The 25,088-nt window shown below is 43.5% G+C and overlaps 1 protein-coding gene across 2 annotated transcripts; it reads right to left on the bottom strand.

The window, feature by feature from the left end:
- Nucleotides 1-4,585: 4,585 nt before the first annotated feature.
- si:dkey-175g6.2 (neurosecretory protein VGF) lies at nt 4,586-10,834 on the bottom strand. 2 transcript variants are annotated; one of them, XM_037118889.1, is made up of 2 exons: nt 10,571-10,834; nt 4,586-8,341 (listed from the first exon to the last, which is right to left on the bottom strand). In XM_037118889.1, the coding sequence occupies exon 2, from the start codon at nt 8,310-8,312 to the stop codon at nt 6,273-6,275; it is 2,040 nt and encodes a 679-aa protein (XP_036974784.1). In that variant the 5' UTR covers nt 8,313-8,341; nt 10,571-10,834; the 3' UTR covers nt 4,586-6,272. The 2 variants fall into 2 exon arrangements, with proteins under 2 accessions (XP_036974784.1, XP_036974785.1); XM_037118890.1 differs by lacking the exon at nt 10,571-10,834 and adding an exon at nt 9,191-9,753.
- Between the last annotated feature and the right edge of the window lie 14,254 nt (nt 10,835-25,088).

The raw sequence follows: 25,088 nt of genomic DNA, 5'->3' as shown, positions 1-25,088 counted from the left end.
AACTTAGAGGTCGTTTGATCGCAAATTAAATGCCAATTAGCTGCATTTCTCATTTCTGCTAAAGATGTGTGGAAATCAGTTTTTCAAAGCAACATTAGGCGACTAACAGCTCCGACAGAGGCCAGTTCATCTCAAGCAGGTGCTCAGGTACTCAGAAACACTGCAGAATTGCGTAAAATCACATTCACGCAGGCTTAATGGTTGAAAAGATAAGTGTTGAGACGGACCAAGAAGGGTAGGAATGATGTGCACAACCTTCTGTGCACTCAGTTTTTTTTTCTTTTAGATATTGTACCTGAATCATCTCATAATCTCAGCGAGTCCGCGAGCACAGGAAGAATAAGCAAAGAGGGAAAAACCATCGAACCAGGCCACCATTAAGATCCTGTACAAAAAACATGAAGATATCGCTCGTTGCCATGCAACCTAATTCCACCAATTTTTGTATCAGTGTTTGCGACGGTGATGGCAAGTCTTATTTCAGGTGGCGGTTGAGTCACGTGTGAGCACATCTGTCCAGCAGCCACCAGAGCTTTTGCCATTGCTGATTATTTTACACTGTTTAACTGCTATGTAAATGTGAACTCTATGCTTTACATGGATATTCATAGTGAATACTGTTTAGCTAATATCACGCTGACATTTAAAGGTAAAGGTTGGGCCAAAGTCCTGCGCTTTAGAAATAAATGGTCATTATTTAATCAGATTTTGAAGGTCCTGTAGCTGTGTTAATTCAATATTCATAGTTCTAATGGCTGACATTTTTTCCTCATGTTCCGGCCTCTGTATGTGCATGGGCCTCTGGGGGCCTTTACTGATGAATTGCTGTGCTGTCAGACTCTTTTTCGTGCCAGGAGCTGGATGTATACCAAATGTTTGCGCCTGCGAGAGTTGGAGCCTTTTGAAAAATTCAAATGGCATTTTAATTATAGCGCAACCACCGGGCAAAATATAACTGATTACTATGAGGACGTAATGTGATCTAAAGCTCCACACACAATTATGCCATTGTGCCGGGAAATTTTAAACCTCAATCGCGTGGTATGTCACAGAAATACCGCACAAAGGGGATGTAAATATCAGCAGCTCAGCAGCGCTCGTTTTGTCCACGGCTTGGCAACAAGGTGCAAAAGAGGACTTTATCAAAGGCGACAGTGTGCGAGCGTCCCACTTGTGTGTTTCGTCAGACTGGACCCGCTGAGCCCCGTCTTCAGGTCTCAAGCCTGCAAAATCTAACAGGACTATCAATACACCATCAACTCTTCTATTATGAGATGTTTGATCTCGATTTAAATATTCGACGACTCGCCCCACAGCACAGAACATCTCTATATTGTTGTAGTATTGTTATTTACTTGGAGCACTAAAAGCGTCTCACTGCCTCCGGCCGGGACAGATCAGTCCCAGAGTGTCTCTTAGTGGTGTCTGCTCGATGACAGAAATCGTCTGGCGGGCAGTGGAGATCCGGGGTGAGGTTGACCCCTCGTTGCAATGGGTGACATCATGTTACTGAATTAATTTAGTCCCCACTGATGTCCACAGTGATTGGCTGACGGGGGAGCTGCCTACGTCACAACTGGTCAAACAAATGACCTACAATGGATGTGATTAGTTTAATTAAATAAACATTTTGATAATGTGGTGGAAATTTCTGTCAATAAAAGAGTAAAGTCAGATCTGTCTTTTCGGTAAGTTTAATCCAACCATCTGCAGATGGACTCACCACACAGTCAAATTCATGAGCTGAGTGAATGAGCCCCGAGTAAAGGAGTGTTCACAATTTTATACACAGATATCAACAAGGTCAGGGGAAGAGACAAGCACTCTCGGTGCCAGCAGTGATTAAGCTACACACACACACGTACATACGACTATCCCAATCAGACAGGCTTCTCATCGACACAAGACGTAAAGTTAAAACTTCATGACGCATGACCTGGGACTCTGTGCAAAGCATAAAATTATCAGACATAAAACATAAGACAAGAAGACGACTTTCTATCTGAGTTTTGACTGGTTCGTGACTCTGTAGCTTTGTTTGTTTATATACAATACAGTTGAATTGAAGAAACTGAAATCAATTATATATGAAATTAAAGTAAAGAAACTTAAAATGGAATACATTTTTGTTTAAACGATTGAGCAAACATACCGTTATACTTTGTTTATATGTGGCGGACCCTGCCACGTTTCTAGCTTCAAACTGTTCTTGGGACCTTATTTTCTTCTGAGAACAACTTGTTTATTTCATTATGGAAAAAATTAATATTTCGGAGTTTGTATACATGGTCGGACAATTGTGGATCTGGAGAAATGGAGACTGACACACTTTTCAGTAAGTCACTAATGCTTTGTGAAATACTCTTGGACCAGAAGAATCCCACATCACCAAGGAGTTCCTCTTTACTTAGCCAGGTAAGAGCACATTTTTAAACCCACAATGGTCTGTAAATACATCCGCAGGTGAGTGAGCGGCCAGGAAGTATATTTTCAACTTCAGATGATGGCAAAACATTCAAAACATGTCTCGCCCAGTCATCAGTAAACCTCGTATGGCTTGAACTGGCAATAAAGCACTGTGTCTAGTGGTTGTAAAAGGAAATGACACCATCCGTGTACACATTGTTTCCTTATGAGCCTCGTTTTGACTGCTAAGCTGTTTAGTCTGCCCACCAGACTTCATTCACGCAAAAATGAAGGTCGAATTAGAACACAAAGGAGGCGCGTGTGCCGTTGCAGAGCCACAACAGGAAGAGAACATTGTTTTCCCCGGTTGTCATATCCAGGTGACAGTGGAACGACTGGAATAACCGTGGAAGCTCTACACTCCGAAAGGAAAAAAAACCATGCTGATGGAGGAGGTGAAGAAGGAGAGTGTTAGAAACCGAGGTGAATCAAGAGTGAACAGACGCACATTCACTCAATAGACACAAACTGTAAAACCACAGAGAAAATGCTTTGAAGAAGCTACAATCAAAAACTTTATATATTTATTTATATATAACGGTGGATCACATGGTTATATGATTGTAAAAGCAGGTTCTCTTTTTCATTCCACACGTTCTTCTTCCTTCTCAAAACCTACCCAATTTACCCACAATGCAGTTTGAAAGTCGGCGGTCTGGTTGGAGGTTTAGAGCTGTGGAGTGGGCTGCGAAGGACTGGCAGGCACTCTTCTTTCCAACTCCATCCCTCAGATTTGTTTGCAGTTTTCAAAATTGTGTCATGCGACATTACTTAAGTCAATTTTTGGAGAAACAAAGTAATTTGGGCAACTTTTTTCACAAATGCGGATGTGCTCCCAAACATTTGTGAAAAGACTTTGAGTTCCCATTTAGGATGACACTAGATGTTAAGGAATCCATTATTGACCATTATTTAATGATTATGCTAAAATGAAATAGTTGCCGACTTGTGCTGACTTGTTACAAATATCTCAGATTGTAACTGGAGCTGATCCTTTGCCTTTCCTCACCAATAGTACAACTCTAGTCTTATTATGACATTGTTGGACTCGTAGTCCTTCTTGACACTAACTGCGTCCTCTTTGTCCCAGCAGGACAGCCTACTGAGGACCAGTGACCTGTTTTGTTGAGCTTCAATTCAAAAATCTGTGAGGCCCCCGTGAAAAAAATAAAACGTAATCAAATTCTTACAGCCAGCGAGCAAAATGTCCAGCTCGGATATCTACAAAGGGGTACAAGCCGTGATTAAAAATCTGAATTCATAACGCGATGTCCAAGATTCACCCAACAAGCTGCGATAACACCATGAAAGGTACCAGTCCAAATCAACTGGCGGGCAAGCTGGCAAGATAACGCGCAATTAGAGCATATTGACAGGCTGCTAATCACTGTCAGCGTTTGTAGCCACTGACAGCATACATAAGGTTTGTTGTGATGCCAGGCGAGCGGCAGCCAGAAGCACTTCAAGGAATTATAGCAGGAGGGCATATTGCCCATGTGAAGTGAGAGTGAGGAGGAGGTGTGGAAACAAGATATGGCAAAAAAAAAAAAAACCTATCTACCAAACACCTTTCCAGCGGCCGATTGGCTGGCTTGAGGCAGGAGCGAACATGACTCAATCTTTATCTTGAATGCCAGCAGCTAAATTACTATACAGCTCAAAGAGAATGTGCGTGCGCATCTGTGTGTGTGTGTGTGTGTGTGTGTGTGTGTGTGTGTGTGTGTGTGTGCCTGCGAGTGTGTGCGTGAGTGTGTGGTCCTGCGCAGTAAAGTGTACAGATGGATGACTCATCCACCAATCATGTGACTCATCAATCACTGCAGTTACCATTCTCCCCCCCTTCTGAATTTTTCCATTCTTTAGTTATTCCTCCTCTTTTCACTCCCATTCTTGCTGGTTTTTTTCCTCGTGTTCATTTTGATTGTCTGTGGATTTAATAAACTCCCTCTGTAGGTTTTTTGTTTGCATATTAATGCAGCCGTGACATATACGAGCCAGCGCTGTCAGTAAGCTTGTCTCGCCTTTGTAAACCGAACAATGGGAGTGTTCGTCGCTATATTTGCTGCTATACAAGTAAAAAACAAAACAAAACAAAACAAAACATAGCACTCACCAAAAAGCCATTAAAAAACTGAACTTTAATAAAATAATTGCTTTTATTTTTTATCATATAGCAAAACTAGTAATCATCATGCTGTTATTTACACATTGCACGGGCATATTTATTTCACACTGTACATATTACAATGCTAAAGGTGACATCAACAACAACACTCTCCTTTTACAAGACAGATGGCTTCACTGTGGACACAGTGGCCCTCCTCCTTTTTGAGATTTCTTTTTTTTTTTAATGTTCACAGTTTATTCAGAGAAAACAACCGTCTTGAGTTCCCCATACTGTTTTATTTTTTCTCTTTTTTTTGTTCTTTTTTTTTGTTCATTTTTTAAGATGCAAGTAGAAAGACGTGCATTTAACGTTTTTTTTTTGTTTGTTTGTTTTTTTTTAAGCACAATCCCTGACTCCCCCGGCCTGAAACTTTTCAATGAGATTTCTCCTGGAAAAATGAACAAAATGTTTGTAGCCTCTTGGTGGAAACGCTTTTTTAAATAAATTAAAAAAGGCTGCAGAACAGATGGGTTCAAGTATTATTATTTTTTGTTTTCTTTTTTGGAAAGAAAGGGAAAAAATGGAGATAACGATGTAAAAAGAACAACGTGTGGGTGAAGATGCGAAGTGGAGATGAACAATGGGAGACTCCTGCGTGTCAGAGGAGTGCTGTGTGGTGGTGCTGATGGTGATTATGCCGTCGACACATCAACTTCTGGATCCCATAATGATTGAAAACCCTTTGTCCACCATGTTGGAAGTGTTTAGTGTTTAAAGTTTGTGCTTTTGGAGTCCACAGGGTTTCTACATTGGGACCGGCTGTGATGGTAAATCTTATGCGATATGATCTTTCCCTTTTATAGAACCACGGTGCTTTGTAAGGCAAAAATCTGAATCTGGAGTTTGAAACTGAAATGCGTGTGTGTGTGTGTGTGTGTGTGTGCGTTTGGCACCTTTTGCAAATTGCAGCTGTTTAAAGTTGATCCAATCGAGAATAAGAAAAGGCAAATACACACATCAAATACAACAAAAATATACCGTCAACATTTGACAATAGCAGTGTTCAGTGTTGTTTTTTTTGTTTTTGTTTTCAGAAGAAGTCATTGAACCAGATTGGTTTTGTAATATGACATACAGAATATAACACAAAAGATACAAAGTGATGCTGTAAACATGGTTCTCTTACAATGGGCACATCTGCATGTGAACGTGTCAAAGACGTGATCATGTAGGCGTGTCGATGTATGTGCCTGTGTGTGTGTGTGTGTGTGTGTGCGTGTGCGTGTGTGTGCATGTGTGTGTGTGCATGTGTGTGTGTAGTCTAGAAAACTCTGAACAATGCATCAGAGATCGACCTGAATGGAGGCAGACATACACCATGGTATGTTCTGTTTCAAAATGTAAACTGAGCAAGAGGCTGAACATGGTTACAGGGAGCTTCAGCTGGGACACCCTTCATCCTCTCCCTGACCGACAAAATCAACAACAACAAAAAAACACACACAAAAAAAACAGTGATTTAAAACAGAAATCTAACTCCTCACTTCCTGACCCTTCAACTTCCATCAGGCTTCAAAACACATTCCTCCTCTGAGTCAAAATTTTTTTAACCACCCTTTGAGCTTTTTTTTAGCTACTGTATATCTATCCCACCTCCGTCAGAGATCTGTCTGGGCTGACAAAATGTCCGAAAAGTCTCTCAATACATTCTGCGTTTCATGTAGATCCTCTCAATAAAGTTTTCCAGCTCCTCCTCACTGTCCAGCTGAGGCACCAGCCCGTCTTCCTCATAGTCGTCTCCCGGTGTGACCTGTTGATAGTAGTATGGGGGTCGCCTGCCTCTCCTGGGCGGGGTTATTGGTTTGGGTGGAGGTAGGGGTTGGTAGGTCCGTGGGTGAGGAAGGATATAGTTAGAGATATAAGGGGTGAGAGGCAGGCGCGGCGCTGGCTGCTGCCTCCAGCCCTGCCCACGGTTCTTACCCCCCGCCCTGTGCCTGCGCCTCGGGGCCTGGAGGTCCAGCTCCTGGGGGCCGAACGGCTGGTCTCTGGAGGGGGCGGGCTTGCCATAGTATTGTGGTTTGGGATATGGGAAATAAACAGGGTAGTATGCTCGATATGGCTTCTGGTAGTATGGATAGGAGGGGAAGGCTAAAAACTGTTTCTGGGGTTTATACCAGTAGTCAAGCTGCTTCTGAGGCTTATACCAATAGTCCTGCTTGTATGACTTGACTTTGTCCTTGTGCCATTTCTTGTTGGACTTGTTGTACTTATAAGGGTTTTTCTTGGGGTTTTTTGAGGCTGTGTAGTGGTAGATCGGCGGAGCAGCCAGAGGAGGGGGTACCAGAGGCCTGAAGCGCGGGGCGACAGGGTTGCTGTTGCTTGGCTGCAGCTGCAACTCTTTCCTTTTCTTCTTCTTCTCCTCCACGTCACTGATAATCTCAATCACATCGTCAGCGGGCAGGTGCAGCTTGCTGCTGATCTCGATCAGCCTGTCGATCATCTGCTGGTCCAGGTCGTCTTCGTCTGGGACGACCTCCTCCGAGCGCTTGTCCTCGGCGGTGTTGCCGGCGGCGCCCATGCTGCTTTTCTGCCGCGGCTTCATGTAGGACTGCTGCTTCCTCCCCATGTACTGCAGCAGCATGTCAGAGGCGATGTCTGCCAGCCTCTGCTCCTCCTCTCTGGCTCGCTCCGCCTCCTCCTGCTGCCGGAGCACCTCCTGCTTCTCCGCGCGTGCTCTGGCCTCCTCTTCCATGTGGGAGAGGCTCTCTTCTTCTTCTTCGACCTCCTCCTCCAGCTCCTCTCCTTCATCCTCGAAGTCATCCATGAAGTTGCCCCCCTTGACGGCTTGGTTGCCCGACCGGTTCTCCTGCCAGTGCAGCTTCTTCCCGGCACGCGCCAGCTGAGTATTGTACGCCTTGTAGCCCTTCAGAGGAGGCAGGATCTCGTTATCTTGGAGACCCAAGTCAATGTTTTGGAAGTAGCCCCTTATTTTGCGCTGCAGAGAGGGATCATCTCCCTGTGAGGTGGAACCTGATCTGGCCTTGTTTAAGAAACTTTCTAAATCATGTCCTTCGCCCTCCCTCTGCTCCTTGTCCTCTTCCTTCTCTTCCTCCTCACTCACGCTATCAGGTCCCACATCCTCCACAGACCACCCTCGATCCTTCTCTGACCTTGTGTTTTCATCCTCCTCATCCCTTTCTTTTAAGTCATCACCCTGAGCAGCTGTCAAATGGCCTACAATTAGCTGTTCAATAGCCTTATCAGCCCCTCGCCCCTCCTCCTCCTCCTCCTCCTCCACCCTCTCTGCCTCTGTCTCCCCTGCTCTCCTTATCTCACCACCCTCCAAGCCTTCAGTGGAGGGCAGCTCCTGACTCTGATCCTCTCCCCAGTCTCTGTTCCTGCTCGCCTGGATTTCACTCTCCCCCGGGTGGTCCAGGGCCTCCAAAAGAACGGCGAGCACCTGCGCAGGGTCCGTCAATTTATCTGATTGGTTATCTTGACCCGGGCCCCGGCCCCGGTCTAGTGACGTGTTGTCAGGGCTGGAGAGGCTCTGGGGAGGGGGCAAGAGGAAGGGGGCGAGATTGTCCTCTTTTCGGTCTGTCCGGGTGCGCCCCTCCACCCCTCCCTCCCCTCCCTCACCCCACGCAGGGGCGGTGCCAGCCAGCTGCGGAGTGACAATGAGCAGGACCAATAGGACGAGGTGGGCTGTGGAAGGGGCGTGATGACAGGTCATGACCATGCAGAACTGGCAGGAGGGAGGTTAAGCACCTGAAGCAGAAAGGGAGAAGACAGAGGGAGAAGGACAAAAGACACATGAGACGCGATTCATGATTCACTCATTGTAGTCTGAAGGCAGCCTGGGCACATCTGGATCCATCATTCACTGAATTTGCAGCTAAATTGTGAGAAGGCTGGTCTCAAATGTACCGAGGACAGCCGGTAAGGAATACTGGAAGATCAGAGCACCCAGATATTCAAAATAATGTTACGACGACCAGATTCGGGATGAAACACGAGATCTCCTCGGACTGTGAAGCCCCCCTCCCCACACAAAAGCACTTAACACTGTGAGCAGTTTTCAATCGAACAAACGTTGGGGAACAAAGCACGCAGTCAAATGAGCCATGCCAACAAAGAAAGTTGCAGGCTTCCTTTTCTCATGTCTGACGTTTGACATATTTTTATTTTGGACGTTCATGATAGAAAAATCCAATTCTCCATACATTCCTTTTTTTTTTTTTTTATTTTACCCTTTTTTTTGCCACAGCTGTGTAACCTGGAAACATGCTGATGACAGCCTGATCTGTCCATGTAATCCAGTCGTGATTCTCTGGATATTTAACTTCCCCTGTCTTTTCAAAAGGGAGGTAACAATTTGCATAGACAAATTGCCCCTCAACATGAGCCTTTTCTCTCTTTTTTTGTCTGTAGCCGCGCATTAACCCACTCATTATCTTTGAACGGCGCGGATGAATTGAGACAAGCTCTGTCATTTTTTGTTTGTCCTCGCGTGAGATTTAACCGAGGAAACTGTCACAACAGAAAAGCACGTCAACGAAAGGAAAATTTCCGTCTGAATTTCTGCAATAGCAAAGAAAACAGTACAAATTTCCTCACCTCTTCATTCCGTCCAACCCGACCAGAACGCACGGACTCGCCATTTTATGCGTAAAACGTCTTTATCTTAAAAAAAAAGATTTAAAAAAAATAAAAAATACTGAAAAAATACTGAAATACGAATTGATCCGAGCTGTGTCCATGCTGGCTTTGATTTTGGTATTCCGTGCGTCAAGCGATGTGACCAGGACACTGGTACAAAGGCGGCACGCGCGGGGAAGTCATGCGTAAAGCTGGTGGCTACGGTTGAGTTATTTAACCCTCCGGTCCCTGAACGCGCCATCCAAATTGTAAATTAGCTCGGTGTTATATGTTTTTTTTTGGGTGGGGGGGTAAAGCCCTTTTTTTTTTCTTTCTTTCTTTCTTTTTTTTTTTTTTTTTTGGTTGCACGAGGAAGAAGACGAGCAGCCAGCGAGAAACGCGGATTTGTCCTTGTGTGATGTGAGCATGTTCCTCCTCACTGGTGGAATGCAGACAAGCACACATTTTGGGCAGGAAACCACCGCGTGCAGCCCCAAATTTGAACAATTTCCATTTCCTTTTCATAAACTGGATCCGCGAGGAGGAGAACGGGTGAAATCCACTTTGGAATAGGGTAAATGGCCTGCAGTAGATTTGATTCTGACTCTAATTTAATTAAGATTTAATAAAAAAAAAAAAGAAGAAGAAGAAGAAGAAAAATGATTGTTGGAATCAGACTTTGGCTTTTTGAATCGTAAAAAATCGACGCAATTTATTTTTTGTTGCATTCACGTTTAAAAAATGTCAGCGGATTTTTTTTTTTTTTTTTTTGCAGGGGCAAAACATGGACATCAGTACTATTTCTTAGACATAGCTGTCCACATATTGTAGTGACTTAATGTCTTTATCACCCCGCAATGATAAATACAGAATGACAAACTGTTGTATTTTTTGCGCTGGTAATTATTATTTCCCATTCTAAATATCAGTGCATTCACAAAATAACGTGATTTGCTCATGAATGCGTCCATTTATCAAATATTAAAGTAACAGTTGAAAAAATATTTCTTTATAACTTAAAGTTAGAAAGTGGGCTCAGTTTTACTTTAAAAAAATCAAAATAAAAAGATCCGACAGAAACAGTCGCAGTGCACATCTACTTTACTGTTAGACAACCAGCAGTCACCCTTGACAGAGCAGATGAATTCCCCTGATAAAGTTGCGATTTAAGGAAAAAAAAAAAGAAAGAAAAAAGAAAGTATTCCTGGACACGTCTCACTCCTGCTTTTTCTTTTGCTTTTAATTACAAATGTTTAAAAAAAAATCTCACTGTGATAATTTAAAAAAACGGCATTATCATAGTTATGACATAGATATCTGATTAATTTCTGCTACAGAATGAGATCTGGTTCCACTTACCTGGGGTCCCACTGGGGGGTGGGGAAGTGGAGACACTCACAGCGCGGGTAAAGCCAAGATTATTTCATGAATAGAGGATCACCTGAGAGAATGTCAGTGTTTCCCCCTCTCTCTCTCTCTCTCTCTCGCTCTCTCTCTCTCTTTCTTCAGCCTCTGACCAACATCAAGAAAAGGAAAAAAAAAAACCAAAACAATCAAACTGGCGCTTCTTTATTGAGTTGCGTGGTGTGTTTGTATGGCAGCAGCACTGGCGCTAATGTACACTTGAGTGAATGTTTTCAGCCCCACGGTCAGCGCAACTTTATTGTATATACCCTCACTGAACCACGTGACGCTCGCCCCCCCTCCACCCCCCTCCCCCCCAGCTGCAGGCAGTGCTGACGTCACTTCCATTGATAAGAATGTTGGTGTGGAGATGGCACTGCGAGTCTAGGCTGGCCCCAGCTGATGAATGAACGGAAATGGCATGAATGAAATAGTACTTTTCCTCAATGAAAAGGGAAAATTGTAGAGATAGAGCTGGTGCGCAGCCATTTTCCTCCTCACATGTTAAAGGTTAGTGTGTTGCCTCTTCCTCCCTCCTTCCTTCCTTCCTCTGCCCCGGCGTGTTTCAGATTCAGGAGCCGTGGGTTGGTGGGGGGGAAAAAAAAAAAATAGAGTGACCTCGTTCACAGGCTCTCAATTAGGGTCATTTAGTGACGTGCTCCGAAAGAATCAATGACTTGCATGCGCGGCGTTCAGACGGAAAAGTGGCCTGCACTCCGGGGGCCGTTTTTTTTTTTTTTCTTGCAGCCTGGTTGTTAGGCTTTTGTCTGCGGTGGCCCTGATCCTCTTGTGGCTGCATGGCTCACAGGCCACGGGAGCAGCCGTGCTTTGCTGCTCAATTTCCAGGGATTGCACAATTTTCCACCCGCTGTCTCGCATCATTTCTGGCTGCTCTCCCATCTGTCAGCGGCACATTGTGTTTCTAAGGTGGCCTCTCACCGCCATTCTCTCTCACATCACACCGGTGAATAAGCACCAAGTCTGCAACACCTAACCGTAAAGAAACATGTGCGCTTAAGTGACACACAGTGATATTTCAATGCATGAATGAACGTATTGTGTATCCCTCTGTCTTGCCATTCAGCAATGATCAAGTCACTATGAGTGTCTGTGATTAGTTAATGGATCATTAATCACTGAATATTAAGTCAGAGTTTATTGGCTAGAGTGCAGTTATGTGCACAGTGGAGGGCGTTTGCCTCTCTTAAAGCAGAACAACACCTGCTCCCATATAGATACAAGGCTGTTCTAAGGCAGTCCGATCCGAACAGCCAGCAGTCCTTGTCGATGTCGCTTTACGCGTTACGGGAGGGGGTGACACGTGGTGTTACTCATGACTTTTTTTTTCTTTTCTTTTCTTGCCGAAGCAGAGCGAAGGAGTTCGCTGAATCTAAAAACATCCAGCAAGTGCCAATTGACAAATCAGGGGACAAGGAGACTGCACGTCACCAGTTTACACTGTCATGAATTCCATTAAATGGCTTCATTTTGTGCATGAGAATTGGTACTCGCTGCTATGTAAATGGTTTCAGCTTTTTGGTGGCATGTGTACAGTGTGAGGCGACTGTGAGTTAAAGGCACCGTATGTAATTTTTGCCGATAGGAGTCTGACCATCAAAAGGAAGTAAAACGACCTAAGTAGCCCAGGATCATGAACATCCTTGTTTCTGTTGTGGAATGACCACCATTGCTGATGAAAACCTATCTACGTTGCTCGGGAAGAAATGTTTCACGTTATGTTTAGCTGTGCTGCTGACTTCCCTCCTACATTCTCTGACTCTCGTGAGGAAGTTCGACGACCGATTGAATGAGAAATGCTCTGTAACCGTGAGTTTAATTACAGATTTCACTTGGATTGATCACAAATCAACACGATGTACAACCAAGGTCCAGTCTTTTTTTCAACATTTTAATGTAGAAATTTCACGTGTCTAAAAACAAAAAAAATGACTCCATGCAGCTCGTCAGATGTAATCCAGGCCCCAAGATCCCAAGTTCCCTACAGTCAGACGTGAGAGAGCCTCTGGTCTTCAGGGAGTGATAGGTCTGACTGGGTCCCTTCGACAAACAGTTTTATACCTCTGTAAACAGAAACAACACATTCCAGGTGCAGGGGATGCTTGATTCTGGTTCAATGGACTGTGTACACTCAGCAAGCAAGCAGAACTAAAAATGGGGAGTGAGAATATACTCTCAGGACCCATTCCTCTGACGCTGTGCTGGTAGGTTGCGTAGGGACACTGAGCAAACCAAACCACGTGTATGAGGCGAAAATGATACTGTGAGGAGAGAGCTGTGCCCGTTCTCATGGTACCTGGTCAACAGGATGACCTGATCATAGGCACAAATGTCATCAGATTCCTCATACATCAGCTGAAAGTAACTGATGACTGCTGGCATCTTCTCTCCCAGAGGCTTCTTCTCCCAGAGTGGCAGCAATTTGTCAATCCCTTGGCAAATTCATCCCGGTTGAGAGGCGACAAGCTTCCAGACGTGATCAGGACTGTTAAGCTCCGGCCGTCAGTCACCTTGCTGGCAAAGCAAGAACATCTGGTTTGGGGCAAACTGCCAAAGAATGTCCCCATGTCACCTGGCAGCACGGTAATCGTCCAGCCCACCTCTTCCAAGTTCTTGCCTCATAACATCATGGTTGGCCGTGTCATCACACCACTACGGGTTGATAGATGGGTCCCCATGAAAGTTACTAACCTGACGGGCAAGCCCATCACCTTGAAGCAAAACAGTAAGTTAGCGGATGTGTTTCCCTGTCTGGCTTTGGGGGCTCTGGCAGGTTTTCCAGGGCACCAACCAAACTGAAAGAGCCAAACAGGAGAAAAAATATGATAATGACCAGCCGACAGACCTTAAACAGCGACTACGACAGGTCGGGCTCACTAACATTGATATCGTCCAGTGCCACGCTGATCAATCGGTGAAGGAGAGGTTGGTCGAACTGCTTGAGAAATACAGTGAACTCTTCTCCAAACATACACCGGACTGCGGTGAAGCAAAAGGCACGCATCGCATCCGGCTCACTGATGAAAGACCATTCCGCCTCCCCAATCAGTGGGTACCACCAGACCATCACCAGAAACTATGGCAGGTTCTGTCTGAAATGGAAGTATAGGAGAAAAGTAAGAGATAAGTCAGCGAGTGAGGACGGCAGTTTGAGACTCTGCACAGACCTCAGGTGACTAAATGCAAGGCGGTAAGGAAGCGTGATGGACGTGACCTCTGGATTTTATAACATCCCGATAGCAGAGGAGGAGAAGAAATACACTGCATTCACGATGCCAATGGGATTGGACGAGTACAACAGGATGCCACAGGGTTTGTGTAACAGTTCTGCCTCATTTATGCGCATGATGCTCAGTATATTTTGAGAGCTGAATTTCAGCAGTCCTTTGTGGCACCTTGATGATGTATTTGCTGCAACTGAGGAGGAGGCTGGAGGTTGTTTTTTCAGCAGTTATGACTCCATAACCTTAAAACGAGGCCCCAGGATGAGATGAGATCTTCAGTCAAGTCTCTGGGCCATATTAAAGATGATGATGGAGTGGCTTTTGGCTTCAGTTAGCAGGAGGTCCTAGTCGCTTCTCATGCTGTTTGTTTTGTGTACCTGTGATTGTCTGAATATGTATGGAAGGGTAAGGTAATCTGTATGGTGTAAAAGGCATCATAATAATCTCAGAAGGACTAAGGCCCAAACACCCTTATGTTTTCTCTGAACCTGTACGTTTGGTAGCTTGTACGGCTGATGGTAGACCTAAAGCGGGTTCTACAGTGAGTCCCATGTTTTGGTCAGTGTAGTAATTGGTTTATCCAGAGGTATGGTCTGGATTTTGGTGAAATCTATGAGGGGTGGATGCAACCGATGTGTAATTGTAGCAGGTTTACATTTCACTAAATCCATTTTTCATGCTTGTTCATGTTTTGTTGTTGTTGTTTCTGCTCACATCTACATCTACTACTTTATTTTGTGGAGCTTTTATTTTCATTATTCAATTTAATTTATTTTGGTAAATTGTACTTTCTTTGTGTGGCCTTTGACATTTCTGTGACATCACTTCCTGTCCCATTTTTTCGGAGTGTGCAGCACTTGTGTAGCACGCTAAGTTAAGCTAAAGTAGCAGTAGTTTCTCATGCCGTGTTCCCTTGTTTTTAAAGGTGTCCTTAAGGGAAGCTGTATGAGAAATTGCTGTGCTAATTTTGATGTGTTTTATACCAAATAAATTCCCCGGATCAGCAAAGCAGAAACTGTCCTTTTCTCATTTTCCATCACCCTCAAACACCACGCAGAACTCGCAGCAATCTGAAGTGTCAGGCCAGACCGGCTACACATGCAAGTAGAGAATGACTTAATTACAATTTTTTTGGCTGAACATATCCTTTCAGCATGTAACTGATCACATCATAAAATGTTGCACACAAATCAATTCATGTGCACACATTCTATACATTATACTGCACTGCTGGCAAAAAAAGCTTGTCTTGTATGATTAGTTTCATGATCCCTGACTCTTAATTCCGATCAATACGAAGGAGTAGAAAATCAGCAGCTTTACTGAAAACTAGCGGTGTGGAATCGACACAAGTCTGCCTGAGGGTTTTAGACCTCACGAGTCCTGCCTGACTCTGGATAAGAATCAGAGGCTTGCTGAAGTAAACAACTCTGGATTGCAAAGAGACGCTTTAATTCCGTGACCCACTCATGTGAATTCACCCCTGTTTCCCCCCCCCCACCTCCTTTCTGCTCAATTTATTGTGAAACAAAAACAACTTTTTACTTCCACTGTTAGCCAGACACTCCCCAGGTCTACTGTAAACGGAGCATTTTGTACATTTTGGTTCAAGGGCACATAAATATACAGTTCCGCCTGATATTGAGCTTCCTTGTTTAGTGGCATCCATGTGCTGGATAACGCAGAAACAAGTTGATTCACAATGTTAAAGCCAAGCTCATTTCCATACACTTCATTTGTCAGTGCCAAGCCTCCCCTCTGGCCTTGTGTGCCACTAAATTCAGCTGTCAGTCCTCATACGGGTTACTTTCTCACTGCGTCAAGGCTTTTACTTCCAGGTATGTGTGTGTGTGTGTGTGTGTGTGTGTGTGTGTGTGTGTGTCCGCCTGTGCACCTTAATGGATGCGTTTTTTCTTTGCATGCGTGTGTGCTAGAACATGTCTTGTACGTTCAGCCAGCGGCAGACAGGGATTCTATATTATCGGTGATGTTCTAAGGTTAATTGGATATTAGCTGCAGACATCAGAGTCACATGAGGCCAGCTTTATTACGCGATTATGTGTGGCCCGATTCAAAATGTCACGCTCCGCTGATGTGAATGTTAGATTTATGATACTTCTTATCAGATGAGGGAGAAAATATAATTTGAGGATGGACAGGAATATCACCTGGAGTCTTTGATGTCTATTTTAACGGGAGTTTTTTTTCAAGCAAACGCACAAAAACCCGCGGTGACGCGATGACGGAAAGAAAAAGAGAAAGAAAATAAAACATGCTCTCTCTCTCTCTCTCTCTCTCTCTCTCTCTCTCCCTTGAAATCAAAATGGAGCTTTGTTTCTGTTCTGAGGGACTTGGCGTGTGTGAGCAAATATGTGTTTTGTGTTAGCAGACGGAGATATGCACACATCAAATGAAGTTGTAATTTGTTAGGATGGCTTGAGGCACCACATAACCTCTGTTTGATTAGATTCTGTGCAAGGGACTGTTTGCAGCAGAATGAGGGAGTGTTTGCAAGGTAGTCATGTCACTGTGTGTGTGCACATGCGCGCATGTGTGTGTGTGTGTGTGTGTGTCTTTGTTGAAATGCTTGATGGCAGCAGCAGGCTCGGAGAGGTAAGCATGGAGCCGGAGGGCAGATGCTGATATAACGGTCTGGCATTATCAACTGCCACTCAGCATTAGTTGGCCCCTTACCCTCGCTCCATGTCCGCACCCCCGCACTGACTCACACTCTGCCGCCTGCTTGGCCACTCACATAGATTAACACCGGTACACCGTGCTTGCATTTAATGGAATACACACACCTCACAGTAATAGTTCCATTTCTCCCTCCATTCTGTCTCTCTTTCACAAACACACACACACACACACACACACACACACACACACACACATGCACAGAGAGAAAACACACGTCCCCTCTCTTATTGTAATGTACATTACAGACAAATGAACCTCTGGAGGAGGTTGGGGCATGCTGTCACTGATGGCTCCCCATACGAACTTCTAAGACAAGGGGCTGCGACTGGATGTGGATGGCCTTTTTTTTTTTTTCCATTAAATTAACTTTGTCTTTTTCTCTGTTGGTATGGACCGAGGAGGGCTGCAGGGTCGCCAGGCTGAGCTGGAAAATCGACACTCTTAAAACAAGGGGGAGATAGGGAGTGATGAATTCCCTGGTTTTTGCTGACATTTTGGCCACAATTATGGTAATGCAGGCTGGGGATCTTTCGGCAAGTGTGCTAATGCAGCTCCCTCGCACTGCAAAGGGTCTGTACCTGGAAGTGATAAAATAGGGCTCATGATTAACAGAAGCTTTTCCGCCCACGCCACTTTGTCAGGGGGAGGGAAGGACAAGTAATTGCACCGTAAGGTTCCTACAACACAATGCATAGCTGGGACTTGATGATGTGTGCAGGACCCTGGCGCCCACACTATAATCTACAGTTTCATCTAGCTTCTCCCCCTTTTTTTTTTTTTGTTTCTTTCCCCAGACATGCTTTTCAGAAGTTAAAATTTTCGCCGCAAGCTACGCGCTAACCTGCACACATCTCGTGGTTGCGCGTTTGTATCAGAGGAGAAAATTAGTTTCACAGGGTAAAAATTAAAAGCTTGGCTTAATTTGTTTAAGACTGCACAGATTATTATGATTATCTTTTTACATTCAGCCTATTTGTCGGTACAGGAAGGAAGAAGAGGTTGTCAGGTTTTGTTTTTTTTTGGCCCAGTTTTGCAGAAGGGGACGGTTTTAGCACTCTCTCTCTCTCTCTCTCTCTCTCTCTCTCTCCCTCTCAGGTTGCTCATCGTGAGTCAAACGTCCACGTCAGAAGGCACAACACGATGTTGCACGACGACATCTGCTCCACACGGTGAGGCTTGTTTGCCACTGTTGTGTCGCGCTTGTTCTGCTCGCATCAAGTGTTTTTATGGTGACGCAGCTGTGTTTACATCTGGAGAGGGCTGTGGTGTCAGCGGAGAGATTTCTGTAAATGAGAATCTCATTAGTAGCCTTCAGATTTCTCTCTCACTGAGGTGCAAAACGGACATTAATTCACACCTGTACCTGGTCTATATGTTCACTGACATACTAAGGATGTAATATCACAACGTGAAAATGACTGATACGATATTTATTTAAGTGTTTTGCCATTCATAACATAATTACTGAAGTGCTCATCTTAAATGCGGCCACCATGACACTGTAGAAATGCTTATAACGTGTTAAAGGAAAAATTCAACCAAAGATGAAAATTCAGTTATTATCTACTCATCTCCATGCTGATGGAAAGGTGGGTGGAGTTTGGTAGACCATAAAACAATTCTGGAGCTTCACAGCAAAACAATGCTGCAGATTTATTGCTTCTAAACAGCTGATGCAGATGGGGACTTGCTTTAAAATGTGAAAACCAAAGACACAACACATAAAATGGCTCATATCCAGAAGCCTGGAGGTCCCAAATTGATTTGGAAAGATGTTATTTACACTGTTTGTTTGGTTTTTTTGTGTGTGTGTGTGTTGAAATCTTACCGTACCTGCTAAGCATAAAGTGTTAGTGTGAACCCCGTCGGAAGTGGGCGCACATGCTCGACTGGGCATAAAGGCAAAAAATAGTGTCTTCTTTTTCTTATTTTACTGGGTTCACCCGAATTCACTCATTATCTACTCACCTCCATACCGAGGGAAATTCGAGTGAAGTTTTCCTTTCCGCTAAAGATATTTGGTGCTTCACAGCAAAACATTAAAAAACATGAAATGGCTCCATGCAGCTCGTCCAGTGTATCCAAGTGATTTGATAAGATTTACAGCCCTTGACATGAGGGCGAGTTGCTCAGGAGAATGCAAGACGGCTGTGTGCATGAATTTAGCTTTTTTTTTTTTTTTTTTTGGTTGAACTTTCCCTTTCATGGCATGTAATATGCTAATGTGTGCTAGAAAAGACACACTTTTGGTGAAGTGTAAACAGAATGTAGAATATTGTTAGGAAGTCGCACATACACTCTGATACAAAATCATACTGTGATGCTTCCAGATCAGAAGACTCAATAAATCAATAAAATGAATAAATGTTGTGCGTGACTCACAGGAAAACTCATTCAAATATTCCCAATATCTGTGCTGCCTCCATCCTCTCGGCTCTGAGCGAAGAATAATGCCTCTCTGTTCACACTGCGCAGCGCAGTGAATGAACACCGTCCCTTTATAAGTAATCCTCGATGGGTTAACACCTCCACGTTGATGAATATGGTGTTAAAGGTAATATTTAAATCTATGAGCCAATATAGATGATGTGAGGGAATTTGCTGCGAACATCCGATGAATGCCAAACGTCTCTCGCATAAATTAGGTCCGGGAGAGGAGTTATGGTGGGAGTAGATGGACCCTGCAGGAAGTGGATTCTGCGTGAGTAATGTGTGCGCATTGTGGTGATTGTTGTCCCACTCTCTCATTGTCTGCTACTCAGAAATTATTTAACCCCCCCCCCTCCCGAATATTAGCTGTAAAATGCGCATTGCAACCTTTGAGAAACTGGTGGCGTCAGTGACGGATGGTGTTGGAGGCCAGAAGCAGGCAATGAATTTGAGGTTGATGAGGCGACTCATATCAGAGCGCGCGACATCAGCGCTCACCATCAATCTCTTCCACTCTCCCCCTGTAGACATCTGGCACATGCATCAGCAAACACACTATTGAAAGTGAATTGAACCCAGCCCCGACAAAAAACACACACATGCGCGCGGTTTCAGGGGCGATGCTGCACGTTCAAGGCCTCATGACAAGACATTCGGCCAGCAGCCAGCTGCCTCTAATGTACTACAGTAAAACCTCGCATGAGACTTTATTAGAGTAATAGCTTGCATCCACATCATTTGTAATCACTGCACCAGCGAGCACAGATGGCAGAGCCACAGCCTGAAGATGTAGTGGCATGGAAACCACGCGTTTGCAGACCTTCACTATAACGTGAGCCAAATGTTCAAAGCCTGTGCATCCCTCCGCATTGATGTGACCATTATCTCATGGAAAACACTGCTTTGATTGTACTCACATAATGCTGCCTTTTATTTTGGGTTGTGTGTAGCAGCTATACAGAAGTCTTTTATCTGGAAAGCGCAGAGTGGGTGAGTTAAAGTGGGTTTTTTTAATACGTATGCAAATTCTACAAGCTTTTCATTCTCATTTAACCCAGAGGCAATGTTGGTATGATTCTTCACTATTCCAAAAAAGTTGATGCTGTTATTCAACATACTTACTATGTGTTTGTGGTTGAAATAAAGTTTACAGTGTGCGCTGATATAAAAAGTTACCTGCACTTGAGAGGAATCCTTAAAGGAGTCATCTGTAAGATACTGCCAGAATTTTAGCTTTAAACATTCAAAATATTTGTTGATGTTGTATTGTGTCCCAGAGATGTCCACTGAGGTAAGCATGCTAACCTGCTAGCCCTGTTCTGTCTCCCAATTACACTTTGTACCAGCAAGATAGTTTAATGGCACCCGTTGTTTCTGCTGGCAGATAAATTCTTTCCCACTGTGGATGCTTCTCCCATCCCCACCTGCCAAATCTTATCATCCCTGAAGTCTGCCGTGGTCAGAGGCGCTGTAAATCACCTCCTTACTGTATCTCCTGTCGTCAAACTGACGTCCATCGGCCTTGGAGGCTGTGTTCAGATCCAGTTAAGTGCCCGGCCAAGGACAGCTAGCAAAGATCAGCAGTTGTTGGTTACTCGGATGACATGCTGCCTCCTATGTTTTTGGAGCTACATTTGAATTCTGGCCATATTTTACGAATTGCACCTGAAAGAGATCCAGCCATCCTTCTTCTTCTTCTTCTTCTTCTTCTTCTTCTTCTTCTTGTTCTTCTTCTCCTTCTTCTTCTTCTTCTTCTTGACGATGCTTCTTCAAATGATGAAAACAGCTTCAACACAAGTACAGTCACTAACGTCAATAATATCCTGCAGTGGTGATGTTAAAACACTTTTGAATATCACACACGTGGTTGTTTTGTTTAATTTTTATACAGCATTGTTTTATTTGCTCGTGTTTTCCTCAGGTGCAGTGCACTGGGATAAACAGCAGGCCTCTGTGACTTTACTGTAAATAACAATGAAGGATTTGCATGGAAACCACCCTCTGTCACAAAGTGAATCTGTAAGAAGATGATTGGAATGAAGGTTTTTATCCTCAATATCGTCCGTTGTCAAGATTTAATAGGCTTCCCCTGTAATATTTTTCCACTTATCTCTTTAGGATTCATGAATATCATCTGGGGTCAACGGGTTCGACATTGTCGAATAAAGAAGACTGTTCTGTTGCTTTTGAAAATGTCGGCAGAAACGTGAGCAGTGACTGGCTGAGCGTTTGATGATCTTTCTATCACTAAGCCCCCGTGTCTGCCGCCGGCCTTCACGCAGGCATCCGCTGTACTGTAGGCCTCATGCATACAGGCACAGGCCACACATGGGTTGTATACCTTGAGGCAGACAAACAGAAGGAAAGATGAGTCCTCCAAAACTCCTTGTTGAAATGAAAACTGTTATCGGTTATCAGCGCACCACCCGACTGGAAGGGAAGTAATTTGAAAGCCGTTTGAAACGCGGTAATTTGCCGGTGTGACTCATCGCCAACACCTACAGCGACAAAACCTCTGATCCTCCAAAGGAAGAATAGGATAGCACAACTCTGTGTGTGTGTGTGTGTGTGTGTGTGCGTGTGTGTAATACACCAACAAGCTGGTGTTTGAGGTTTATAGATAGAAAGCTATAGGAGGATATGTGGCTTCAATCATATAATTATGGATCATGTGTTTAAATATCTTCCACTTCATTGCAGAAAGGTTTTTTTTTTTTTTTTTATAGCCCGCTCCATGTTTCATTTACCAAGTGTTTAATTAGAAATTTAAAACAGTCTGACCTGAGTTTCTTTTATACTGATCACACACACGCGGAACAGCCAGTCAACGGATGTTTCTATTGATTGAACTCCCCTGTTTCCTCATAAAACGACATACAGCTGGGATTCAATACAAACTGACCATTTCGATGCTATCAGACAGGAAGCCGGAGTCCAGTCGCTACAATCTCGATGATGGTATCGCAGCAAAATAGGGCACGCTCACTTGAAGGTGTCAGGGTAGGGAAATTATCATGATTAATGCAGGGTTACAACTCTGCAGCAACGTAATCAGTCTCTCACTTGTTAATCATTATCTCTCTCTGATTAATTTTGGCTGGAGATGTAAAACAAGATATCAAGCTTTATTGTGTCGGGCGAAGACCTCAAACAAGACTTTCCATCATGGATCTGTTTTAAAAAACAATCCATCAAATAAATGATGAGCTGCAACTCTACGAGGCAGAGACACGAAGCACTGGAATTAACAACTTGTACAAAACTGCATATTTATAATAGAAATAATTGCTGTTATCAATCTTGTACAGTCTAACACTTTCGGTATAGCTTCATGCTGCATGGATCTCAGTGAACATACAAAGCGTGGAACCCCTCATTAGCTTCGTCCCCTGTCAATTCCAGTAATGTTGATTTAAAAAAAGACAATGGCGATAAGTTCAACCAAAAATTACAAATGATTCTTTGTCTACTCACCCCCATGTAGGTGGAAAGTCGGATGTTTTTTTGTTTGTTTTTTTGCAGTCCACAAAATATTTCTGGAGCTTCACAGCAAAACAGAGTTGCAGCATTCTCCTTTGTAAGTAGATTGGGACTTGTTTCAAAGTCCCCAGAAGCCCCAAGATCCCAATTTAAGAAACATTATTTACACCCTTCTAAACTGGATTATTTGCTGTAGCTTCTAAGTGTTAGCATGCACCCCCTTCTCAAGTGGGTGCACAAGCTGATATTGTTGGATTATCCCAGATGAGCTTTATGGAGCCATTTTATGTCTCTTTTCGTTTTTTTTTTTTGTTTTGTTTTTTTTTACATTTAAGTCCCCATCGGCTTCAGCTTTTAGGAGAATGCTATACAAATGTTTTGCTGTAAAAAACGTCTTCCAACGACTCTTTAATAGGTTATGTCCCAGCACGTTAAACTAGAGGACACCAAGGTTCATAAACTGGAAAGCCTGTGTTTGGAGTTACATACTTGTTAGGTAACACACAAATACATTTTCTTTATCCTTGCTAGAAAGCAGTAAGGGCTCTTTTTATGGAGGCCCTACAACAATGTATAGGAACAAGCTGCCAATTAAGCGATCAACATCATCACTCCTGACTCAAGCTCCTTTCGAGAGCTGTGTGATGGATAATGAGCTTCAAAATAAAACAAAATCGTCTCACAAGTGCTTTTGTCATTTACATGTCAAGAGTTTGGATTCAATAATATTATGTGGAAGTGTGCAGTTTTCAAACATGCGCATGCCATCTGTAAAACATCTTTGTCTGACAACGTTCTTAAAAATGTGCCGCAGTTTGTGGAATATGTGGGAGTTTAATTAGTTTTTGAAAAATCAGATAGGGCGTAATAATAACAAGGTCATGGCATTCTAAATTTGGCATGAAAAGCCAACAGATGAGTGAGTGTAAACCACATAGATATACACGTGTTTTCATTTGATGTATTTCCCTGACACTGTTAATCACATTGACATGTTTATGTAGCCTAATCCTCACCTCCCACACTTCTGTTTGTTTTGAAGTCACAGAATTAAGCAGCAATCAATGAATTACACAGAGAGGGATACCTTCAAACGCCGTGCCAGGGCTTTATGGCTGAACACGTCGAGAAGAAGAAGGAACAGTAGGAGGATCTCGTTCAGCTTCTTAATTTTGTGAAGTTAAATTTAATTGCGCAGTCTTGTAACGGCAACAGTCTCACAGGGAGACGAAACAAAGAATATTTTTTGGGTCGGTACTATACGGCGGCCATTTTTCTCCAATGCTAGAGAATGCTGGGTTAATGTGATGCTGCCGTGTTCAAGGCTGCAAGTTGTACAAACGTAGGTAATGCGACAAGATGTTTTAATTTTACAGCTTTCCAATTGATCAGCAACCAAAAATATGATGGATAGTGAGAATTCGGAGGAACATTCATCCTTATTTCAAGGTACAACAACATATCTGCTAGTTCGTACGCTGATTTTGAGCATTCGACAGTCGCCTAGCTAACGTTAGCGTTTGATTACATCCTGAGTGTGTGTTACATTTGTTTACATTTTTCACGCAAATGTCTCCAAGATGCATGTTGTTGGTTCGGAAATAATGTACGCCTTTCCCAATCATAAAGCATGCTAACAAAGAAATACTGGCTCCACAGGTTACGTATGGAATTGCTGGAAAATCTTGTATTGAAGTATTGAAACTTCTTTTTCAGTTATGTTGCTCACGAAGCTCACGGCAAGTGACCATCACACCAAAAACCTCAAGAGTTGTATACTTATACAGCCAGTCTGTCTCCACAGGAGAAAACAAATACTAATTCCATGATTTGGTGATTATAATGCTCTTGATGAAATAAGTGGCATTCATCAGGCTGAAACGAGCAATTTGCAAGACGTTTGTGCAGGTAAGAGAGTATGGTCAAAGCACCTTGGAACACGGATTTAGGATAAGAATACAAAAATGTTCCAGCGTCAGGGGTGACAAGGTGCAGGAGGAGTTTGTGAATGTGTCCATTTTCCGCACGTAACTTGTGGAGCCAGTATTCTTTTTTCTTTTTTTTTGTCAGAGAGAGAAAAAAAAATCCTCACCGTAGCCAGTGGGTAAAACCTGAGCTTGTAAATGTAAAAGGATTCAGGCAGTAAAAGACTGAATAAAAGCTTATATCCAGCCAGCTCAGTATTCACAAAATCCATTTCCCAGATAGCGGCGCACAATGAAATTCCCCATTTCTTTATCTGTCACTTCTGCTAATCCGGACAGTGATCTCCCTGAAACAAAACTGTGTTTTTCTATATGTTGCTGAATGTCATAAATGTGTCTTTTCTCTCCTCTATCATTTCAACTCATCACCTCTTCTATTATGGCTGCATGCATTCTTTATAATTTCTGTTTCCCCCCCTTTTTCTCTCTGTTGCTGCGCTATATGTTCTATTTCCAGGCGCGAGCACGCTTATCTCCGCGTGTCTGCCGGTGTGCTTGAGAAAGAACAAGAGACGGCATTCATGGGAAATGCAAATAAGAAAAGGGGGACAGCTTAGGCATGAATATATTGGAGGATTTCCAGCCTTTATTCATATTAATGTCATTTTTTTAATTATTATTATTGCAGAATGAAAA

The sequence above is a fragment of the Acanthopagrus latus genome, chromosome 13 (assembly GCF_904848185.1).
Source record: "Acanthopagrus latus isolate v.2019 chromosome 13, fAcaLat1.1, whole genome shotgun sequence".
Classification (NCBI taxonomy): domain Eukaryota; kingdom Metazoa; phylum Chordata; class Actinopteri; order Spariformes; family Sparidae; genus Acanthopagrus; species Acanthopagrus latus.
Note: the sequence above shows the minus strand (reverse complement) of the source record. Positions and strands in the feature narration are given on the sequence as shown.

What these genes read in the sequence shown, in the direction of transcription:
- si:dkey-175g6.2 (XM_037118889.1), bottom strand. Translation starts at nt 8,312, where the DNA reads ATGGTCATGACCTGTCATCACGCCCCTTCCACAGCCCACCTCGTCCTA.